Genomic DNA, 20,744 nt, shown 5'->3' on the forward strand with positions numbered 1-20,744 from the left:
TGTATTTAAACTCCTTCGAAAGGCTTGACCGATACACATGAAATTTTGAGTGCATATTGGGTAGGTTTGAGAATCGGACAACATCTATTTTTCATCCCCCTAAATGTTAGGGGTGGTCCACGACAACTGTTTTTTTGACATTTTTTTTTAAATTTGTTCAGCATTCAAAAATACATACTACTTCAAATTTTCACCCATCTACGATCAACAGTTACTTTTGTATCGCGATTTTAATATCGGCAATACAACGTTTGCTGGGTCAGCTAGTAATAATATAATATTGACACACTTTGACACAAATTATTTTGTCCCAAACTAGGTATAGCCTGTACTATGGGTACCAGGCAACGATATATTTAATACAATATACACGGAATCAATTTTGAGATAATAAATGCCTTTTATAAAACCAACATACATAACCTATAAGAAAATGCAAAATATCGAATTATATTTGATCGAAGCAGGAAAACAATACAAAAGTTGCACAGACTTGCAAACAGTTATCAGCGTAATCTGGATCGTTCGAGTTTGCGGCCTCCACGGTTCATTGAAAAAAAAAAATGAAACAGTTTATTCAATTGCAATGATGGTATTAGCACACAATGAGTTCAGACCAATTCATCTATCAGTACTGTTTCTTAGATGCATGTCGGATATCTTACCGATCATTGTTTGTGAAAACTCTTTACTGATTCAACGCATACTCTTTGAAAATTGAAAATATATATAAATGATTTGAGTTTTCTTTAGTGTTCATTCCGCCAATATTTGTCTTCGCCTCTACACGAGGCATCCTCAGGACACGTGTCAAATTGTTTAAAGACAAATATTGGATTGGGTTATTATAAAAAACTCAAATCATTTATACAATTATGGATTTCCGCAAAGTAACGCCTACTTCAATAAATCGAAAATATGTCGATATTCGAATATTCTTACTTTGTACTGCAAAGTATATTTAAGTATTTTCTTTGCTTAACGCGAGTGTTACAAATTTAAATAAAAACCTTTTTATACGATTACAACGCGTGTAATTGTAACCATATTTTTTACATAAGGTATTTGCATGAAAGCTAAATTTTTATAAGTAATTTATTTAAACCAACGTTTCGTGAAATTGTCAGAGCACATTTTCAGGGGGACTGCGGTTGACAGGAGACGAGACAGTATTTGTCATAGAGTTGTCATTGTGAAGTTTACAGTTGTTGCCTCGGAGGTAGTATTTACAGTTACAATTACACGCGTTTTAATCCTTTAAAAGTGTTTTATTTAAATAGATAATTTGTGTAATTTATTAAATTATTTTACCATTCGGAGGTCCATTATTGGGGTAAGTATAGTCAGTTCGCAGTGACGTCCCAAACTCACTACACTCATTCTCACATGAAAGACGTTCCGATCCGTAACTAATCGGTACCAACACCGATAAACTGTGAGCAAAGCCGATTGTGGGAGTGGGAGGCCAGTGGGAGGCTCCTTTGCGCAGGATGCCGGCTAGATTATGGGTCCACAACGGCGATTATTTTAGCCGTGAAGCAGTAGTGTGTAAACATTACTGTGTTACGGTAGCTAGGGAAATTACTGGGCAAATGAGACTTAACATCTTATGTCTCAAGGTGACGAGCGCAATTACAGTGCCGCTTAGAATTCTTGGTTTTTTCAAGAATCCTGAGCGGCACTGCATTGTAATGGTTAGGGCGTATCAATTACCATTGAATGAACGTCCTGCTCGTCCCTTATTTTCATTAAAAAAAAGATTTAAATAAGTAAATAATGTCTCACGAAAGTTTTAATTACTAAATTATTATAATTAGAAAAGTTGAAGCTAATAATGAATAATGATTACCCACAATCAATTGAACCTTACACGAAACAATAAGTCAATCAGCGAACAAAAAGTCATTTGAAGGACGTGTGAGATGACATTGTCCCGACAGAGGTTACACTAGCGCTAAATATAAGAAAACAAGTGTACTCTTTGGCAATGTTTCCTCATTGGTATCACTAATATAGATAAATACTTTTATATTCACATCTGAGAAATACCCACGGTAGCTTGACGACCGGTCTGATGGTAACCCAATATCGAAGATATAATATTATGTTAAATTTTAAATATCAAATGAGGAAAACGCAAGCAGTTTTAAGACAAATTGAAAAGATTATCTTAATGATATATTATTATCGATTAAAAAAACCGAATAAGGTTTTTTTTAATATATATTAAGAGGGGCGAGACGAGCAGGACGTCCAGCTGATATTAATTGAAACGCCCTGCCCATAACAATGCAGTGCCACTCAGAACTCCTGAAAAATTCTGAGCGGCACTACAACTGCGCTCGCCACCGTGAGTCATAAGATGTTAAGTCTCATTTCCCAGTAATTTCACTAACTACGGCGCCCTTCAGATCGAAACACAGTAACACATTACTGCTTCACGGCAGAAATAGGCGCCGTTGTGGTACCCATAATGTAGCTGGCATCTTGTGCAAAGGTGGCTCCCACTGGTAAAGGTGTAATCGATATACCGATAATCGATGGACAATTGTAACCACAAGATGGATTAGATCAACATTTGGCAAACGAAGAGTCGGCAGACCATCCAAATGGTGGACTAATGACATAATAGAGATTGCAGAAAAAAAGTGGATGCATAAAAGCTGGATGTAAAAAAGTCTTAGTGGAGTATTATTGATATAATAATAATAGTCCACTAAGATTTTATCAAACCATAATAAAGTAGTGGAATTATTTTTTCCTTTTTAAAGCCAGCTATGTCAGTTTTTTTAAATGTCAAGATAGCGACTAAGACTGAGATTTATACAGCCTACTTAGACTTTGCTCAGACTTTACTAGCGTATTCCTTAACTGAGTGTTATAGTTAGTAGAGTAGATAGTTGATAGAGTTTATAGTCATGTAACAGCTGAAATTATACTGAGCTTAAGCTATGTCTCGCCCAATTCAAAAGTCAAGTTCGCATTTCATCACAATCAGCAAAGTTTTACGAAAGTCAGAGCAAAGTCTTAGTACGTCTATAGATACACAAATTAAGTTTGAAAACAAAATTTATGAGCTCTCGTGTTCCGTGCGAGCGCTCTTCCACTGAGCCAACCGTTCGAGTGACGTATCGTTGATAAATCTTGTATGCTTTGTTCAACTCCCAGGTTGTGGCTTCATCTACAGGATCTGATTTACAGTTGAGGTTCTTCCCTACTCGCACATATTGAAGCCCTCGGCTTCGCCTCACCTTCAATGCCGGTGATACATAAAATACATATCGATTGGTAGATAATGTTGCGAAGTCATCGGCCCGGCGACGTCCTTGGCCATACCACGCGTCACAATATATACCAGCCAGCCCAGATTATACGGATTAGAATTCAGACCGTTTCATTCGCATATTACATCCCATTACGCGTTAAGGACATGCCGCGATAGTGATATGACTTCAAACACTCGAGAAATGTTAAACGCGTCGGTGACAGAATAATACATTCATATTTAATAGGAACGATAAATACATAGTTCACGTGGCAATCCGATAAACAATATAATTGGATTTTGTTCAAAATAGCATGGGATTCAATTCTTTAGACATCTTAAATAATTTTGTAAAATAAACCTCAGCGATCTACTGTTCCGTGCAATGCTGATCAGGATGACTGACAAACCCAAAAATTCTAAACGGCATAACTATTGCTCTCGTCACCTTGAGACATAAGATGTTAAGACTAATTTGCCCAGTAATCTCACTAGCTACGGCGCCCTTCAGACCAAAACTTAATAAGGCCCGGTATCCACCAAAGCGGAGGAGAGGAGATGTATTATTTCTCCCCTTAGCTTCGGTGTCTTATATCTCATTTTTCTATAGAGTTCTGTGCCGCGTCGAGCGATCGCCGACCCGCGTGTAGGCGGGCCTTTCATAGGCACTTGACTCGTTACAGAGCTATACACAACTATAGGATACACAGCTAACATCATCTCTCCGCTTTGATGGAAATAACCTGATAGTATTGCGGCTTATCTCCGCTCGTCTCCTCTCCTCTCCGCTCTGTTGGATACCGGCCCTTATACTTACACATTACTGCTTCACGGCAGAAATAGGCGCCGTCGTGGTACCCATAATCTAGCCGGCATCCTGTGCAAAAGAGCCACCCGCTCGTAATTATTTCGGAGATTAGCCAAAAATAACAGACAGATATGCAGAGAAAAATGTAAAAAAAATTTGAGAGTAACGAGTAAGCGACATCAACAATTTTTCTATTACAATGTATAAAGAAGAGAAAATGGTAATATAAATAAGAGACGATGATGATGCATATTGTTCGTTTATGAAATAGATTCGTGTTGGGCTGACCTCCTTTGAGAATCTAAAGACACAGTACTGATAACAAACATCGCTAAACTGCGTATTATACTATTTAAAGTACTACAATCAAGTTTATCACAGTGTGGCAATTTGTCAAATCGGTCAGCCTTTATCGGCGCGCGAAAAATTGGACGATAACGTTCACATAGGGGCGCCAGCCGAGCTCTTAATTTTTTTTAATGCCAAAAAGGGACGAGACGAGCGGCACGTTCAACTGATGGTAGGTGATATGCCCTGCCCTTTATACAATTCAGTGCCGCTCAGGATTCTTGAAAAACCAAAAAATTCTGAGCGGCACTACAAATGCGCTCATCACCTAGAGACATAAAGTTAAGTCTCATTAGCTCAGTAATTTCACTAGCTACGGCGCCCTTCAGACCGAAACACAATAATGTTAACACATTACTGCTTCACGGCAGAAATAGGGGCCGTTGTAGTACTTATAGTACTCATTGTCTAGCCGGAATCCTGCAAAGGAATCTCCTACTGGTATTGATTGAGTGATGAGTCCCGCCGATCATGCTTGCACAGTACCAGAGGAACACAGGAGAGTTGCTGGTCTATGAGGTGTAACCTTTTATGAGCTTTTACAACTCAGCTGAAATATATACAGGATGGTTTTTTGACAAGGGCGGTGATGGCAAAGTCGGAATCTGCGAGACTTAGAGAAAAGTCGTGAAAGGTTTATTTTTTTTAATTAGTCTTTTAATATTTCTTGAACTTTGACGGAAATCGATCCGAATGATTTTTTAAAAAAAAAAATATATCCTGTATTATTGGACCAATGGACTCTGTTGCTGATCTGAGAATCAATCTTTGCAATGAAATTAATTACTAAAAATGAAAGGAAATACCAAATTCTATATTCCAATACTCCTATTCAAACTAAGGTCATTCGAGAGACGCATAAACTTTTGCATTGGAGTCAAAGGAGACCATTTTGAGCAACTTATTATTAAGTTAAAAGTGAGATATGAAAAAAAAATTGTAAAATTTTTCTATTACTAGTCTCGTAGTTTCCGACTTGGCCGTCACCGCCCTTCTCCACCACACTGTATAGGCCAAGCAAATGAGTTTACAGACACAACAGACCAACAATTTGATTTCCTTTACCTCCTAATTGCTGACACAAAAACCTTCGGCACTACCAAAGTAGTGTTCAGAACATGTGACTTATTTTTTACGACGACACAAAAGATCTCAAAATCGGTCAACATAAGATATAATGTGTACGATAACGTGTACACTCTACAGCGTGCGGAAGAAATTGCGTAGTATGTTTATTTTTCGAAACAGTTGTGTTTACCCGACGATAACTCCAGACAATGTCGACAAAAGAAACTCAGGAAACAAATGTGGCAACAACAATTTGCGGTTGAACGTGGACAATATTAAAAAAATAATGGAAGTTTAGACGCGGCGCGGTTTGCGAACGGGTTGTGGGACAATAAAACCGCTTCGACAGGACCGGATGATGTTAACTTGGGTGATTGTTTTAAACATACAAGTCTCACTTTATGAAATACTCGCTTCTTTGTCGACGGATCAATTAAAACTAGTTTTTTACACGCCTTTTATTAGCTTCACCTGTATGTATGTTTGACATTGTCATTTTAAATCTTTATTTGCATTTAATCTCCACACAAGCCTTAACTAGGCCATATCGCAAAGAACAATGTATGGCATTTTTTTAATGAAAATTAGGGACGAGACGAGCAGGACGTTCAGCTGATGGTAATTGATACGTCCTGCCCAATACATCCCTCAGACATAAGATATTAAATCTCATTTGCCCAGTAATTTCACTAGCTACGTCGCCCTTCAGACCGAAACACAGTCATGTTTACACATTACTGCTTCACATAATATAGCCGGCATCGTGAGCAAAGGAACCTCCCACTCGTAGGAACGGTATTGAAATATACTTTACACTTTTTTCGCGAAAGTTTCTAGACCTGGACTCTCTGTTGTAAATCTATTTCTGCATTTAATCTCCACACAAATATTAACTAGGCCATATCACAAAGAACACTGTATATCATTACGCTGATACGATCAAACCTTCCAAAGTGCATACCAGGCTGTATCCTCTGTTAAATTAACAAAAATCTTGTCTAGAAACTTTGACGAGGATTGTAAAGAATTTTTTAATACCTACAGTTGTTAAATATGGCGTACACTTTCAGAGGCTATAATTATGATTCGAAAATTAAATCATTCGCATAGGCATCTTACTTTTACGGGCTCGATAATTACTTTTACAGTTCTCTTTTAAATTAATTCAAATTATATTAAAATCTTATGTATGTTATATTGTATGTTGGATGAGGGCAGCACAGGACCCACCGTCGTGGAAATCTTTGGATAAGGGCTTTATCCAGCAGTGAACGTCTTCCGGCCGAAATGATGATGATATTAAAAACCCTCAGGTACTACTCGGGCTTGATAATGACGTCTCGATGGTCTTCTTTCCACCATTGTTTCACAATGAAATATTGATCAGATGTCAAAATTTAATAATCAACTGTTATAGATTTATCATAAGTACCTAACCGCAATAAAGTCCAGTTTAAAAATAGTCCATATAGATAATTAATGAAAGGTGCTCTTATGGTATTTATTACCCTTAGAAATATTTTTGTCACCGTTCCGTCTAATATGACCAAAACTAGAATTTTCTTTGTTTAACGCGAGTTAGATTAGACATTTACATAAAACACTTTTAAAAGGATTAAAACGCGTATGTAATGGTGACTGTGTTTTCATTAGATTTTTATGTAAAAGTTACATTTTTATTAGCAGCAGAGGCAATAAATGGCGCCAAACTTCATAATGACAACTATGACAAATACTATCTTTGACAAATGACCTGTATAAATACCACTGGACAGGCTATTCCATATGTTTGAGAGCAAATTTTTCGTGCCTATTTGAAGCGCCACTCGCGAGCGTCCAGAGAACTAATTTTGACGTATAATACAAATGGTTGCGAAGGAACGTTCAATACTCTGAAGTATTTCCGAATTTTGAATTAATTTCATTCGGTTTAACGTAATAAAGTACACAATTTTTTTTGTAAATAGTTTACCACCATCTATCGATGTTTGCTGAGGTTGTCACCACTAGTTTTAGTACCGCAGACTTTCGCTACATGTCCAACAGCGCCAACATGGCGAATATCAAACAGGCACAAAAAGCACTTTGACAGCCGCCAGTTCAGTGGTATATTATAGTAGTGACGTCTTTGACTCATTTCATCCGCAGGCCCTCTGAAGACGAGATCTTGAAACGTCGGGTTGGCTAAAATAAAGATTAAAATGTAACTTTTTAGCAAAAATCTAATGTAAAAACACAGTTACAATTAGAAGCGAAAACTCCAGAACGGCTGGACCGATTTGGCTAATTTTGTTCTTGAATTATTTGTGGAAGTCCAGAGAAGGTTCTCGGAATTAAATACAAATAACAATTTTGTTTTTCCGTTCATGTGTCCCCCGTAGTTCAGAAACCATTTTGAAAGAATAGTTTGAAATGAATAACTAATTAGAATATTTGTATCTTTCTAACTTTCTCAGGAGGTAAAAAACAAACTTAATTTTAGCTACCTATACTTGGTAGATTAACTACAGTTGTTAACTATGATGGCAATACAACGTTTGCTGAGTCAGCTAGTTTATTTATATTTTTTTGACTTACACTTGTAAGGCATTTAATAATTGACGTTTGTGTATTTTGTTGCATCACTTTGCATTTATTGTAATTGAAATGATTTGTAAATTTTATTGAAAATAAGAACCTATAATACCATTCTGTTTTGAAAAGAGCTACCTTAGAGTATCTTGCTCGTTCTTTTCTAAGGAAATCTGCCTTCCGAAAAATGACATATTTCAATTTACCTACGAAATAAAAAAGGATTGTGCGGTTTTATGAAACCACGGTAAAAGTGAAACTTTTTTTCATACATTAGTAGACATTAAACTAAAAAATTTTGGACTAAAATTCCATTAATTTTATACTTGGAAAATGGGAAAACATACAAAAAAAAATTGCGTGGAGCACTAGCACAAATGAGTAATAGTCAATACACTACACGGTCAGCTGCTGCGAACTATAGGCGCCGCCCGACCGTCACGCGACATGCAACACACAGACGAAAAAGTTTAAGACAATGTAATAAAAGTTTCACTTTAAAATATTTTTGATTTGATTTGACCAAACCTTTAAAATATATAATGTAACCTAAGAGATGTGTGGTTTGCGAACGTGTTTGGGTCGACAATGAATGGCGTATAACAGGATGCGGTGCGGTGCGTCGACCGCGCAACGAACTTCAACGCCCCATAGGAATTACTTGCAATTGGCTGAACAACGACTTTTAAGACCGCCAACGATAAATACGCCCGAGTTTTTATATTAGCCAACATACGAAACAGCGGAATTATATTTTTTTTTTAATTATGATAGATGAATTAACTTCAGCCGAGCCTTTCAACTTTAAAATGTTTTTGAAGTAAAACTAAATGATTCTCAAAAGATGAGGCGTAAAGATCACAAGCACAACTTTTATTTTATGTATTTATTATATGAAGAGTATAACAAAGTACAATCAAAGTGATCATGGATTATGTATTATGACCGCATCACACTGAGAATAGATATGTATATGTGTGTGTCATATTCGAATTGTAATTTAATCGTGTTTCGGTTTAAAGGGTCAGTAGACGTTAGAAAAACCCATAAATATCACGGTACAAGTAAGTGATATTTTTGGGAGAAATGTAAGCAGTAACAGTGTGGTAAAGCCCTGGGTACTGACGCTGCATAAACATCAATTATAGTCAACAATAATAACGCTACATTAAAAAATCTAAATGAAAGCTTTCATCACACCCTGGGCTAAAAAGCTCACAAAAATCATATCCGGCCATTTGTTTTACTATTTACCAATACCACAATATGAGCTTAAACTTTCGAATCATTTATACTAGTGGGAGGCTCCTTTGCACAGGATGCTGGCTAGACTTTGGGTATCACAACTGAGCCTATTTCTGCCGCGAAGCAGTAATGTGTAAACATTACTGTGTTTCTTTCTGAAGGGCGCCGTAGCTAGTGAAACCACTGGTTAAATGAGTCTAAACATCTTTTGTCTCAAGGTGACGAGCGCAATTGTAGCACCGCTCAGAATTGTAATAGTCATGGCGTATCAATTACCATCAGCTGAACGTCCTGATAGTCTCGTCCCTAACTTTTCAAAAAAAAAAAAACAATTGTTAACATTACAAATACCCAGACAAGATATGTTTAAGAAATGTTTATAGCATCTGACATCATCAAGATAGCTCCTAATGTCTTAATTGGGAAAGCGAGTGAGTTAAGCAGGGGTAATTGTGTCGGCGGTTAACTTGTGTGGTATCGTGTTTGTTTGTGGAGATGTTGCGATAGGGTCGTCGTCACCGGCTGCGAGCTGCTGCGACCAACGCATTGTGTCACTCCAGGGGGCACTAACCCACATGTGCGATTAGATACGAGCGCTCTCCGCGTGCATGTGCCGGCGTAAACTTTACGCAACTGCTCTAAATCTACAGCGTGTATGTTTTTATTGAAAGCCGAAGCTGTGCTAACAGTTACATCATAAACACGTGCTGTTGGCGGATTACCAATATTTAAAAACTACGTCTATTTTAGACGTTCAACAGTCTGTGTATTATCTTAATTATAAATTACATGTCATGTTGTTTGTCCGCGATGGACTCCTAAACTAATGAACGGATTTTAATGGGGATTACTTTATGGAGTGCAGTTTAGTCCAACTTGAGAGATAGGATAGTTTTTATTTCAATTTGGGACCCATAATTATTTTTATTTTCAATATTTTTTTGTATGGACATATTTTTTATTAGAGAATTTAGTGACTCACAGTTTGACAGTTCCACTGTGAAACAATTTCATTATAACAACAGGGAGCATTTTTTACAAAATAATTCTTGATGTTTTGAAATATTATTGGCAAATTTCTATAAAACAGTATTTTTTTTACTATCTACAGAACAACGTGTGTCGGGTCAGCTAGTTATTATATATTATTTTGTAAGGCCGTTCGTCAAATATTCATATTTATGCTTAAATTACGTGATAAGTCTGGTGCAGCTTACACATACAATACTAATAACGTTACACGGTAAAGACGTTACCTACTTTGTATCGTCCTGTCTTTCAACCAAGCGTTTTTATATTCGAAAGTAGCGAATTATAATCCTTTACATAAGCCTCACCTGTATCTATATTTATGTATGTATAGAAATCATTTAGCATGTTTTTTAAAATTTTATATTAGATTTCCTTAGATATTTACAATATTATATTTCAGCATATTATTACTTTAGGTGCAACAAAAGATGCCAATTATATTGCAATGAAGTATCATGTCTGTTTTCATGACGAGCAACTAATACACCAAACAAAATCTTTAGATATCCTGCTTACTTACAAATCTATATAGGAAAGCTTTCCAAATGTTTGCTACTATCGCCAGAATCTTTCAACAGTGAATGTGAATGGATAAGCCGACGTCGCCGTATCTCCAACCGCTGAGCGTTATTGTCTGGCGTGTATTGTTGATCACGTCGCGTATTGTCTGAGCGAACCTCTCGAAACAGTGAAACAAACAGAGGGTGTCTCGGGAACCATACCAATATAAATCGTGTGATTGAACCATTTCGAACTTTTGCACTTACTGCTTCACATGTGAATATATATAACGGAAAGGTGATGTTATTTTAAAAACTTTTATCAAAAATGTAAGTGAAACATATTCAAAATACATACATATATTATAACAGATGAACAAGACATGGTTGACGACTGCGCGACGAGTATAATTACGTGAATAAAAACTTCAATACAATATGTTAAAGTGAACCCTTTTCGGTCCTGTCTATCGTCAGCACAAACATGGTTCAAAAGCATGTTTTTTTATCCAACGCAAAACGCCTGTTGACGACAACCAAGACAAAGCAATAACATTGATTCCATAGAACTTCTTCCAGGGAATACGTGTTTTTAAGTTATCCTTACAAATTTGTTAGGTTACTTTTACAACAACGATCTCTATAGCCCAGTTAGTGACTCTAGCTAGAGGTCCTGGCTTTGAATCCCGGTAGGTGCAATCATTTATAAGATGAATATTTAATCGGTAGGTAACCCGGTAGGCGCAATAATTTAACCAGTGTGAGGCTCCGTTGCACAGGATGCCGGCTAGATTATGGGTACCACAACGGCGCCTATTTCTGCCGTGACGCGGTAGGTAATGTGTAATCATTTACTGTGTTTCGGTTTGAAGGGCGCCTTAGCTAGTGAAATTAATGGGCAGGGCGTATCAATTACCATCAGCTGAACGTCCTGCTCGTTTCGTCCCTTATTTTCATAAAAAAATGAATATTTATGAATGTTTGCTTCAGAGTCATGGATGTTTATATGTTTAAGTAAGTATATTGTATTAAATATATCGTTGTCTTGCACCCATAGTACAGGCTATGCCTAGTTTGAGACAAGATAATTTATGTAAAAGTGTGTCTGTATTATTATTATTACAAATTATGAGAACAGTATGAACGGCCAAAGCTCAGGCAAAATTTCTGCAAAAAAGCAGATATTGGGAGGGTTATACAGTTATTTGTTTCTTGAAACTTGTATTTTCTGTATCGATAGAAACCTAGACACACAAGATACATATCAGTGATATATTTTTAAAGGATTCTTACTCTTACTGACTGTGTCAAGACTCAAGAAGCGACGAGACATTTCTAAAATCAAATAAAATTAGTTAATTTTTGTTACTTAATTCATTTAATTCATTTTTTTAGATTGTAATTAATACTGTAAATCGAAGTTGCGTGTTTTTTATTGATAATAAAGAGTTTCTATTCTTATTCTATTCTAAAATTTAATCCAAAAACGACTTTAATGATCCATATCTAAATTATAATTTACGGTGGACCATATTAAGGAATTGGTTAACATGGAGTATATAATACAGCAGCCGGGTCAAAATGCCTAGCATAAATTAATTTGTAGTTATCTAGTAACTAGCTGTTCCCGCCCGCTTCGCTGGGCGAATTTTAAAAGGAAATAAAAATCTTATGCACCTTATTACAAATACAATAAAAATATAGTCCATCTAGGATAAATTTCGCATCGAGTGGTGGTAGTTTCATGTCGATACGATCAGTGGTTTAGGCGTGATGGAGCCTCAAACAAAGACCATTTTCACTATATATATATAGAATAGCCATTCCCGCCCGCTTCGCTGGGCGAATTTTAAAAGGAGGGAACGTTGGAAAAAGAAGTAGCCATAAACCATCTAGGATAAATTTCGCATCGAATGGTGGTAGTTTCATGTCGATACGATCAGTGGTTTAGGCGTGATTGAGCCTCAAACAATGAACATTTTCATTATATATTTATATATATAATTAGCCAAAATACCTGAAACATGTCGGTGTCAGAGTCTTCCGTGTACTCCACGATGACTGCGTGGCTGCGACTGAGCGTGTAGGAGATGGAGTGCTGGCTGGCGTCGAGGATGGCCTTGCTGCTGTGAGGGGTCTTCACCACGTAGTGCTTGGAGCGTCGCACGCCGTTGGCCTGGGGTCGCCGGTACAGCACGAACTTACTGCGGCGTCTGCCGCGCTCACCGGCCGGGAGGAACCCATTGTACCTGGGGATACAAACACTTTGTTCAGTTCTGTCGATGATTGATAAGATGCTCTTTAAAAGATTATTAGGCGAAAAGTGTTTCACAATATTTGTTTATATGCTGCTTTTAGCATATATGCCTAATTTTAAACTAAGATTCTATGGTGTATAAGATTTTATTTTAACGCAAATTAGAATATGTTTTTAGCTGAAACTGCTAATTATAAATACATTTTGTCGTGTAGTTGATTTTACAAATGTGTAATGTAAAAGGGATGGATTGGGAAAGATCTACCTAGGCAATCCAGAACCAGATCTTGCACTTGCATTGAAAAGTGTCAAGAACAGAGGAGCTATGCTTTAACTTACTCCCTTCTTAGTCGTTCCCTCACTCCTGAGGATCGTGACTCACATTCAATTGGTCAACGGGCTGCTTCGGTTTCGGGATCTTCAGAATTTCTGCTATTCGATCTATTCTATCTTGAGCTGCTTTAGGATGCAGATGTTTGCGGGCCGTCCATGGTATTCGGAGCATACCACGCCAACACCAACAGTGGTGATGGCATGTAGGTATAAAATATGTAGAATAATAAGGATAAGGTACCTATTGTGATTTACCTTTCTACTACGAACTTGAATTGGAGGTGAAGAATCTTAGTAGTTAAAAATAATAAGAATACGTAGTAGCAAAAGACTAAATGTATGTGGTAGCAGAACTAATTATATTATATGCAACGTTCATAGGGGTAGCAGTCTAGCTAGCATTTGAAAGGTGTTGGTGTCAAAGATTGACAGGCACAAGGGCCAACAAACCACCATCACGTAGCGCGTTTTAATGACATAATAAGACGGGATGATTACTCATCGTCAAGTGAACCCTGTTCTTGTCTGATACAAATTAAATCAAACAACTTGAAAGCCGAATGGTTGCTGATACCGGCCTCTGAGGAACACTTACTTCGGATTTGAATCCTGGTAGGTGGAAACATTTTTGTGATTAATGGATGTTAACTTGTATTCATATCATGTTAAAGCAAATCTATACTAATAAGATAGCCTGTTTTTTTCTTCGGTTATACTGCGAAAACTACTGAACCGACCGGAATAATACTTAAAATAATGCAGCGGGTATCGGAGAAAGTTTTAGTATATTATATGTTGTTGGTGATTACTTATTCGGAATCTTAATTTTTTTCGGTTTAGTAATACCTTAGATATATTTGAAATACAAATAATTCACTCAATGACATTTCATACAATGAGCGGGCGAGTCAGCACTTGTAATAAATATATCGTTGTATAGCATAGACTATGCTACAGGTTTCTCCTACATAATTTGTGAGACTAATACAATTATTTAATTAACCACTAAAATCATGGCGTGCTCCATCTGGCGTGTGGACTAGGGTGGACTGGGCACGCGACAGATAGTAATACTGCTCCATTAACATTATTAAACTTAAAATAAGTAATTACATGGAGTGTATGAAGCAATCTGTTCTCGTTTTTCTATATGTTAGCTCAGGTCAGCTCGCCGACTTTTAGATTTTTCGATAATCTATCTATATATATAAAAATGAATTGCTGTTCGTTAGTCTCGCTAAAACTCGAGAACGGCTGGACTGCTTTGGCTAATTTTGGTCTTGAATTATTCATGGAAGTCCAGAGAAGGTTTAAAAGGTGAATAAATATGAAAATGCTCGGAATTAAATAAAATAATCAATTTTGTTTTTTCTTTGTTGTGTCCCCGAGTCGTTCAGATATGAAATTGAAAGAATAGTTTAAAATGAATAACTAATTAGAATTTATATCTTTCTAACTTTCTCAGGAGGTAAAAAATAAACTTAATTTTATATACAGAACCAACGTCGGGTCAGCTAGTATAATTTAAAAATGTACAAGAGCCCAAACAAATTATAGATGCATACAAATTTTTTCAATAGAAAACGAATATAGACTAACAGTATTTAGAGTTAAATATAAGATTTTTTTACACACGAGCGTAAGGGTCATCTGGTGTTAATCATCTTCCTGTGATGTTATCACTTCATCAGGAAGGTGGACATGCTTTTTTTAAGGTTCCCATATAGTATCGTCCTTGAAACACCGCGCAAGGGAGTCATTCCCTTGTTTGATTGTACGTGAAAGAAAGTTCCTAAAAAATGCTCTACAAAGGATGGCACACATCCAAATGGTGAAATGGTACTGTAACAAGGAATTGTTATCCGCACATAAGAACTCAATGTTATGCGGTTTTTCTAATGGAAAAAGGAGGACAAACGAGCGTACGAGTCACCTGGTGTTAAGTGATCACCGCCATCCACATTCTCTTGCAACACCAGGGAACCACAGGAGCGTTGCCGGCCTTTAACGAAGGTGTACGCGCTTTTTTTGAAGGTACCCATGTCGTACCGGTAACGACGCACAAGGAAGCTTATTCCACAGCTTTGTAGTACGTGGAAGAAAGCTCCTTGAAAACCGCACTGTTGAGGACCGCCACACATCCAGATGGTGGGGATGTAATCCTAACTTGTGGCGTGTCGTGCGAAGGTGGAATTCGGCGGCAGGAATCAGGTGAAACAGCTCTTCGGAACACTCCCCGTGATAAGTTCGGTAGAAGACGTACAATGAAGCGACGTCTCCACGCAACGCTAACTGACCGTGGATTGTTGACCGTAAAGATTAACCCCCTTATTTATAATAGTCTGCAAAATTAAAGCATTGCTAATTCTCACTCTGTCTTCTTCTATTGACCTTAGTCAGTATGAGAAAAAACACTCCTTAGCGGCTGTTTTAAGTTAGCGGACCATTATGAATAAGGGGGTAAGAATATAATTTAAATAGGTTGAAGTGACGCGAAGAAGAAAATCGAATAAATAGATTATATCATGAAGTGAAAGTAAGAACGGTCGGCCTTCGGCCTTATATTTTATATCAAGTAAAGTAATTTAAAAAATTAAAGAATAATAAAAGAATACATGTATTAATTCTATTCCAGTCTACAACCATCCACGTGTGTGGAGGACTCACGAGCCACAGTATTCAAGTTAAGACCTTACTGTTTTTTATTAAAGCGGGTAAATATGTTCACAAATAAAATTGAAAACAACATTTTATGAACGATGCGGGAGTCGAACCCGCGACCTCACGTCTCATGCGATTGCTATTTCCAACTGAGCCAACTGTTAGAGTGACGTGTCGTTTATAAAACCTTGTATGCTTTGTAATACTCTCAGGTTGTTGCTTGATCTACAGGATCTATTTTACAGTTGATAACCTGCTCAACACCAATATTTGCAGATTAGGAAATTGACGAGAGATGTCGCTCTTGCAAATCTAAACAATTTGTTATGTTTTTAAAGTGATAAGCCTCACTAAAAATCATAAAAATTGTATGAATATATTCAATAGATTAATTTATATAATCACAAATTGCCCTATAACCAAAATCGAAACACGAAATTTCGGTTGACGGATCGTACATTTTCCTATTACGAAAGTGTTTCGGATCCAAAGATCGACACGAAGTTCGCGATTACACATTTTGTCTTTAGTTTAACTTATTCCCAAATTCACTTGACATTTACATTTTTTTATGGTTCCGAAACGAAATCCGTCCGCACTATTTGGATCCGAAGTACTTTGGTAATAGGATTCAATTTGATGTTCGTCGTTCTTTCGTTTCGGACGAAACTTCGGCTTTCGATTTTGGTAACAGACCTCCAGAGTCCGATCCGTACCCGTGAAAACACTGTCCGAAGTAGTCGTAAAAATATTTCTATTGTAGTTTTCGCACTAGATCCGGATTCCGTCATCCGATTTCTTTCCGTCAACCGTAGAAATAATTCTACGACTACTTCGGACCGTGCTTTCACGGATACGGATCGGACTCTGATCGGACGTAGTGCGTAAGCGCTCTTATACGTAACTTGATTTTGTACTGTCAATCCGATAGCAGAGTGTAACAGCGTTCTCGTTCAATACCTACAAAATAAAGTAATCAACGCGCGAAAAGAACTTTACTTTTTTATATGATAATAAGGGAGGAGACAAGCAGGACGTCCAGCTGATGGCAATTGATACGCCTTGTCCATTACAATACAGTGCCGTTCAGGATTCTTGAAAAACGCAAAAATTCTGGACGGCACCACAGTTGCGCTCGTCACCTTGAGACATAAGATGTTAAATCTCATTTGCCTGGTAATTTAATTAGCTACGGCGCCCTTCAGACGCAAACACAGTAATGATTACACATAACTGCTTCACGGTAGAAATAAGCGCCGCTGTTGTACCCATAATCTAGCCGGCATCCTGTGCAAAGAAGCCTCCCACTGGTATTCACTTCAAAAACAACAATAGCAGCTCCACGCAATTCGCGGTGACTGTGTCGTCGTCACAGAAATAGATCGAGGCTATAGAGTTAGCAAGAAATTAGACAATGTGGATCCGATACGGCCTGGGAAACCCAACCGATGCCGTGTTCGTTGTGTAAGCCGATGTAACTGTCACATAACCGTCGCAGACACAACGGCACTCGCAGGCGTCTCCGCTATAAATAGATCGACGAATGTCAACCTGGAGTGCATCTGATTTTACTGGAACACTGCTGACAGATGAGATGATAATACGACAAAAAATCTACGATCGCATATCGCCATGACGTATATCAAAGCATACAAGATTTTATGACGGTACGTCACTCGAACGGTTAGCTCAGTTGGAAGAACTGGTCGTGGGTTCGAGTCCCGCATCGTTCATAAAATTTTGTTTTAAATTTTTATTTGTGTATTAATCCTAGAAGTGAGAGTTATTAGTTTAAAAACATAACAAATAGTAATAATATTACATATACATATTTAAAGCATCCTATCATGACATACTAGTAACCATAATTTTGTATATTACTAGCTGACCCAGCAAACGTTGTATTGCCGATATTAAAATCGCGATACAAAAGTAACTGTTGGTCGAAGATGGGTGGAAATTTGAAGTTGTATGTATTTTTTAATGCTGACTCATAATCAAAAAAAAAAAAAAAAAACAAGAATTTTATATATTAGATTAAGGAATTTTTCATTTGAAGTAAAGTCTTTTGCATATAAATTGAAGTATATCTATTTACCATGGGGAACAATAACATAACATATCACAACAACACTAATTGATAAACGTAATGAGGCTACATCAGTTCGTAAAAGGGCTTTGACATGCAGAGAACAACTGTTAAGAAACTCCCAGCCCATCTTTTAAATGATAGTACAACTTAGCCTACTAAATATAATATTACTTATACAATTTTAGGTGGCCATCATACAAATTGAAATTACGCAAATAAAATTTGAAAAACACAATTTTATGAACGATGCGGGACTCGAACCCACGACCTCCGGCGTTCCGTGCCGGTGCTCTAACCAACTGAGCTAGCCGATCGAGTACCACCCCGTTATAAAATTCTGTTTGCTTTGTTCAACTCTCAGGTTGTGGCGTTGAAATTGAAATTAGCCGAGTAGAAGACACTAAGGTACTATATATTAAGGCTCTATAATGTATGTTCGACGCAAGAAATAATAATAATAATACTAGCGGTCCTCCACAGTGCGGTTTTCAAGGAGCTTTCTTCCTCTTACTACAAAGCTGTGGAATGAGCTTCATTGCGCGGTGTTTCCGGGACGATACGACATGGGTACCTTCAAAAAAAGCGAGAACACGTTCTTTAAAGGCCGGCAACGCTCTTGTGATTCTTCTGGTGTTTCAAGAGAATGTAGGTGGCGGTGATCACTTATCACCAGGTGACCCGTACGCTCGTTTGTCCTCCTATTCCATAAAAAAACACACTCTTACACAAATAAATTATTATATATATAATATATCTTATATCTTTAAACGGAATTTAATGAGAAACAGCTACAATAACATTAGAATACAAAGGTAACAAAAGGTAATCTCGCCACTATATACTAGACTATTATAGCTCAGATGGGACATTGGGTGATCAGGAAAGCAGAAGACCCCGGTAGGAATCCAGGTGTCCTATAACGTTTTTTTTGTTCAAGTTTTGTACATTCTTAAAAATCCGAGCAAGGTTGTCCGGATATTATAAAATAAATGAAATAAATATTATTTCGTTTCATTACGTATTACGTCTACCATTAAACGATTCGATACGATCAATACATACACTGACAACATCAACATAACTCCAATTCATCTAGTCTTAACCAAACCAATGCAAACCGTAGCAAATTTCATTACTTCCAATTTCATTAATCAGCTGAGAGGAAGCTGCACTGAATTCTAAATTGAACAATGAGATACTCGAGTTGAAGATCTGTGAGGCTTAAATAACCGTCTAATTGATTTTATATTGAACGATACTAGCATTGCGAAGAATCTAGAGTTTCAAAAAAGGAAAACATGTTTCAGAGGAGATATTATTTAGTACAGATATTTAATATGTCCTTACTTAGTATGTACATCAATGATATTTTCTTTGAGTTTATATTTTATTTATTTATTTCTTATTAACAAATTACATATTTAAGGTAACAATTATTGTACATACATAAACTCATTTGAGTTTTACCGTGTACAATAAGGTCGTCGGAAGTCATATAATATTATTTAAATTTAAAGTTTAATACTTAATTAACTACTTAAATTAAATTACTTATTTTTAAAGAAAAATGAAACAATTTAAAACTACATACAAATATTAATTATACAGAAAAAAAAAACAAAACAAAGGCACAAACATTTAGGTGCTAAGAAATTTTATGAACAACATTACAAACTAAATAACTTACAAATATATTTATATATAATCTGAATCTGGAAACGGCTCCAACGATTTTAATGAAATTGAATATACAGGTAGTTTCGGGGGCGAGAAATCGATCTAGCTAGGTTTCAATTTAAAAAATGTAGTTTTATCCGTGAAGAGAAAATTCTACAATATCATAAGAATACAAAGGTAAATTTCGCCACTATATATATATACAAGACTGCAATAGCTTAGATCGAACATTGGGTGATCTGGAAAGCAGAAGACCCCGGTTCGAATCCAGTTGTCAGATTTTTTTTGTTCAAGTTTTGTACTTTCTTAAAAATCCGAGCAAGACCGGATATTATAATATTTATATTATATGACGACCCATATAGGCGAATGGTTAGTGACCCTGCCTACTAAGCTAGAGGCCCCGGGATCGAATCCCGGTAGATGTAAATATTTATATGTTGCATTAATGGTGAATGTTTGTTTCTGAGTCATGGATGTGTTTATATGTATTTATGTATGTTTAAGTAAGTATAGTGTATTAAATATATCGTTGTCCCGCAACCTTTAGGCTTTGCCTATTTTGGGGCGAGTTTATATTATCATTATATCAATATTATATTATTTCTCTAAACGAAATAACCGTAGTACCTACTCATAGAGACACAGACAATAAAGATAAGGTACGTACCAAAACTAAAACTGCCAATTCAAATTCAAATACTTTATTCAAAATAGTATTTAAAATCAATGAGCATCAAAACTACCACCCATTGGATAAAGTATGCCTCAGAACTGAGAAGAACGGGCGAAAGAAACTCAGCGGGCTTCATTTTTTCATAAAAATATCGGTACAATATAATATCGTACAGTAAAATTTATTATTTAATAGCCTGTCGGTCGCACCA

General features: G+C 36.7%; 1 protein-coding gene across 1 annotated transcript in view; it reads right to left on the minus strand.

Moving 5' to 3' along the window:
• Positions 1–20,744, minus strand: part of LOC126970249 (protein pellino) — a 100,517-nt gene that overhangs the window by 44,877 nt on the left and 34,896 nt on the right. The window contains exon 3 of the mRNA XM_050816068.1: positions 12,855–13,086. Within this exon, the coding sequence (XP_050672025.1) occupies positions 12,855–13,086 (232 nt within the window). The remainder of the gene's footprint in view (positions 1–12,854; positions 13,087–20,744) is intronic.

The sequence above is a fragment of the Leptidea sinapis genome, chromosome 20 (genome assembly GCF_905404315.1).
Source record: "Leptidea sinapis chromosome 20, ilLepSina1.1, whole genome shotgun sequence".
Taxonomy (NCBI): domain Eukaryota; kingdom Metazoa; phylum Arthropoda; class Insecta; order Lepidoptera; family Pieridae; genus Leptidea; species Leptidea sinapis.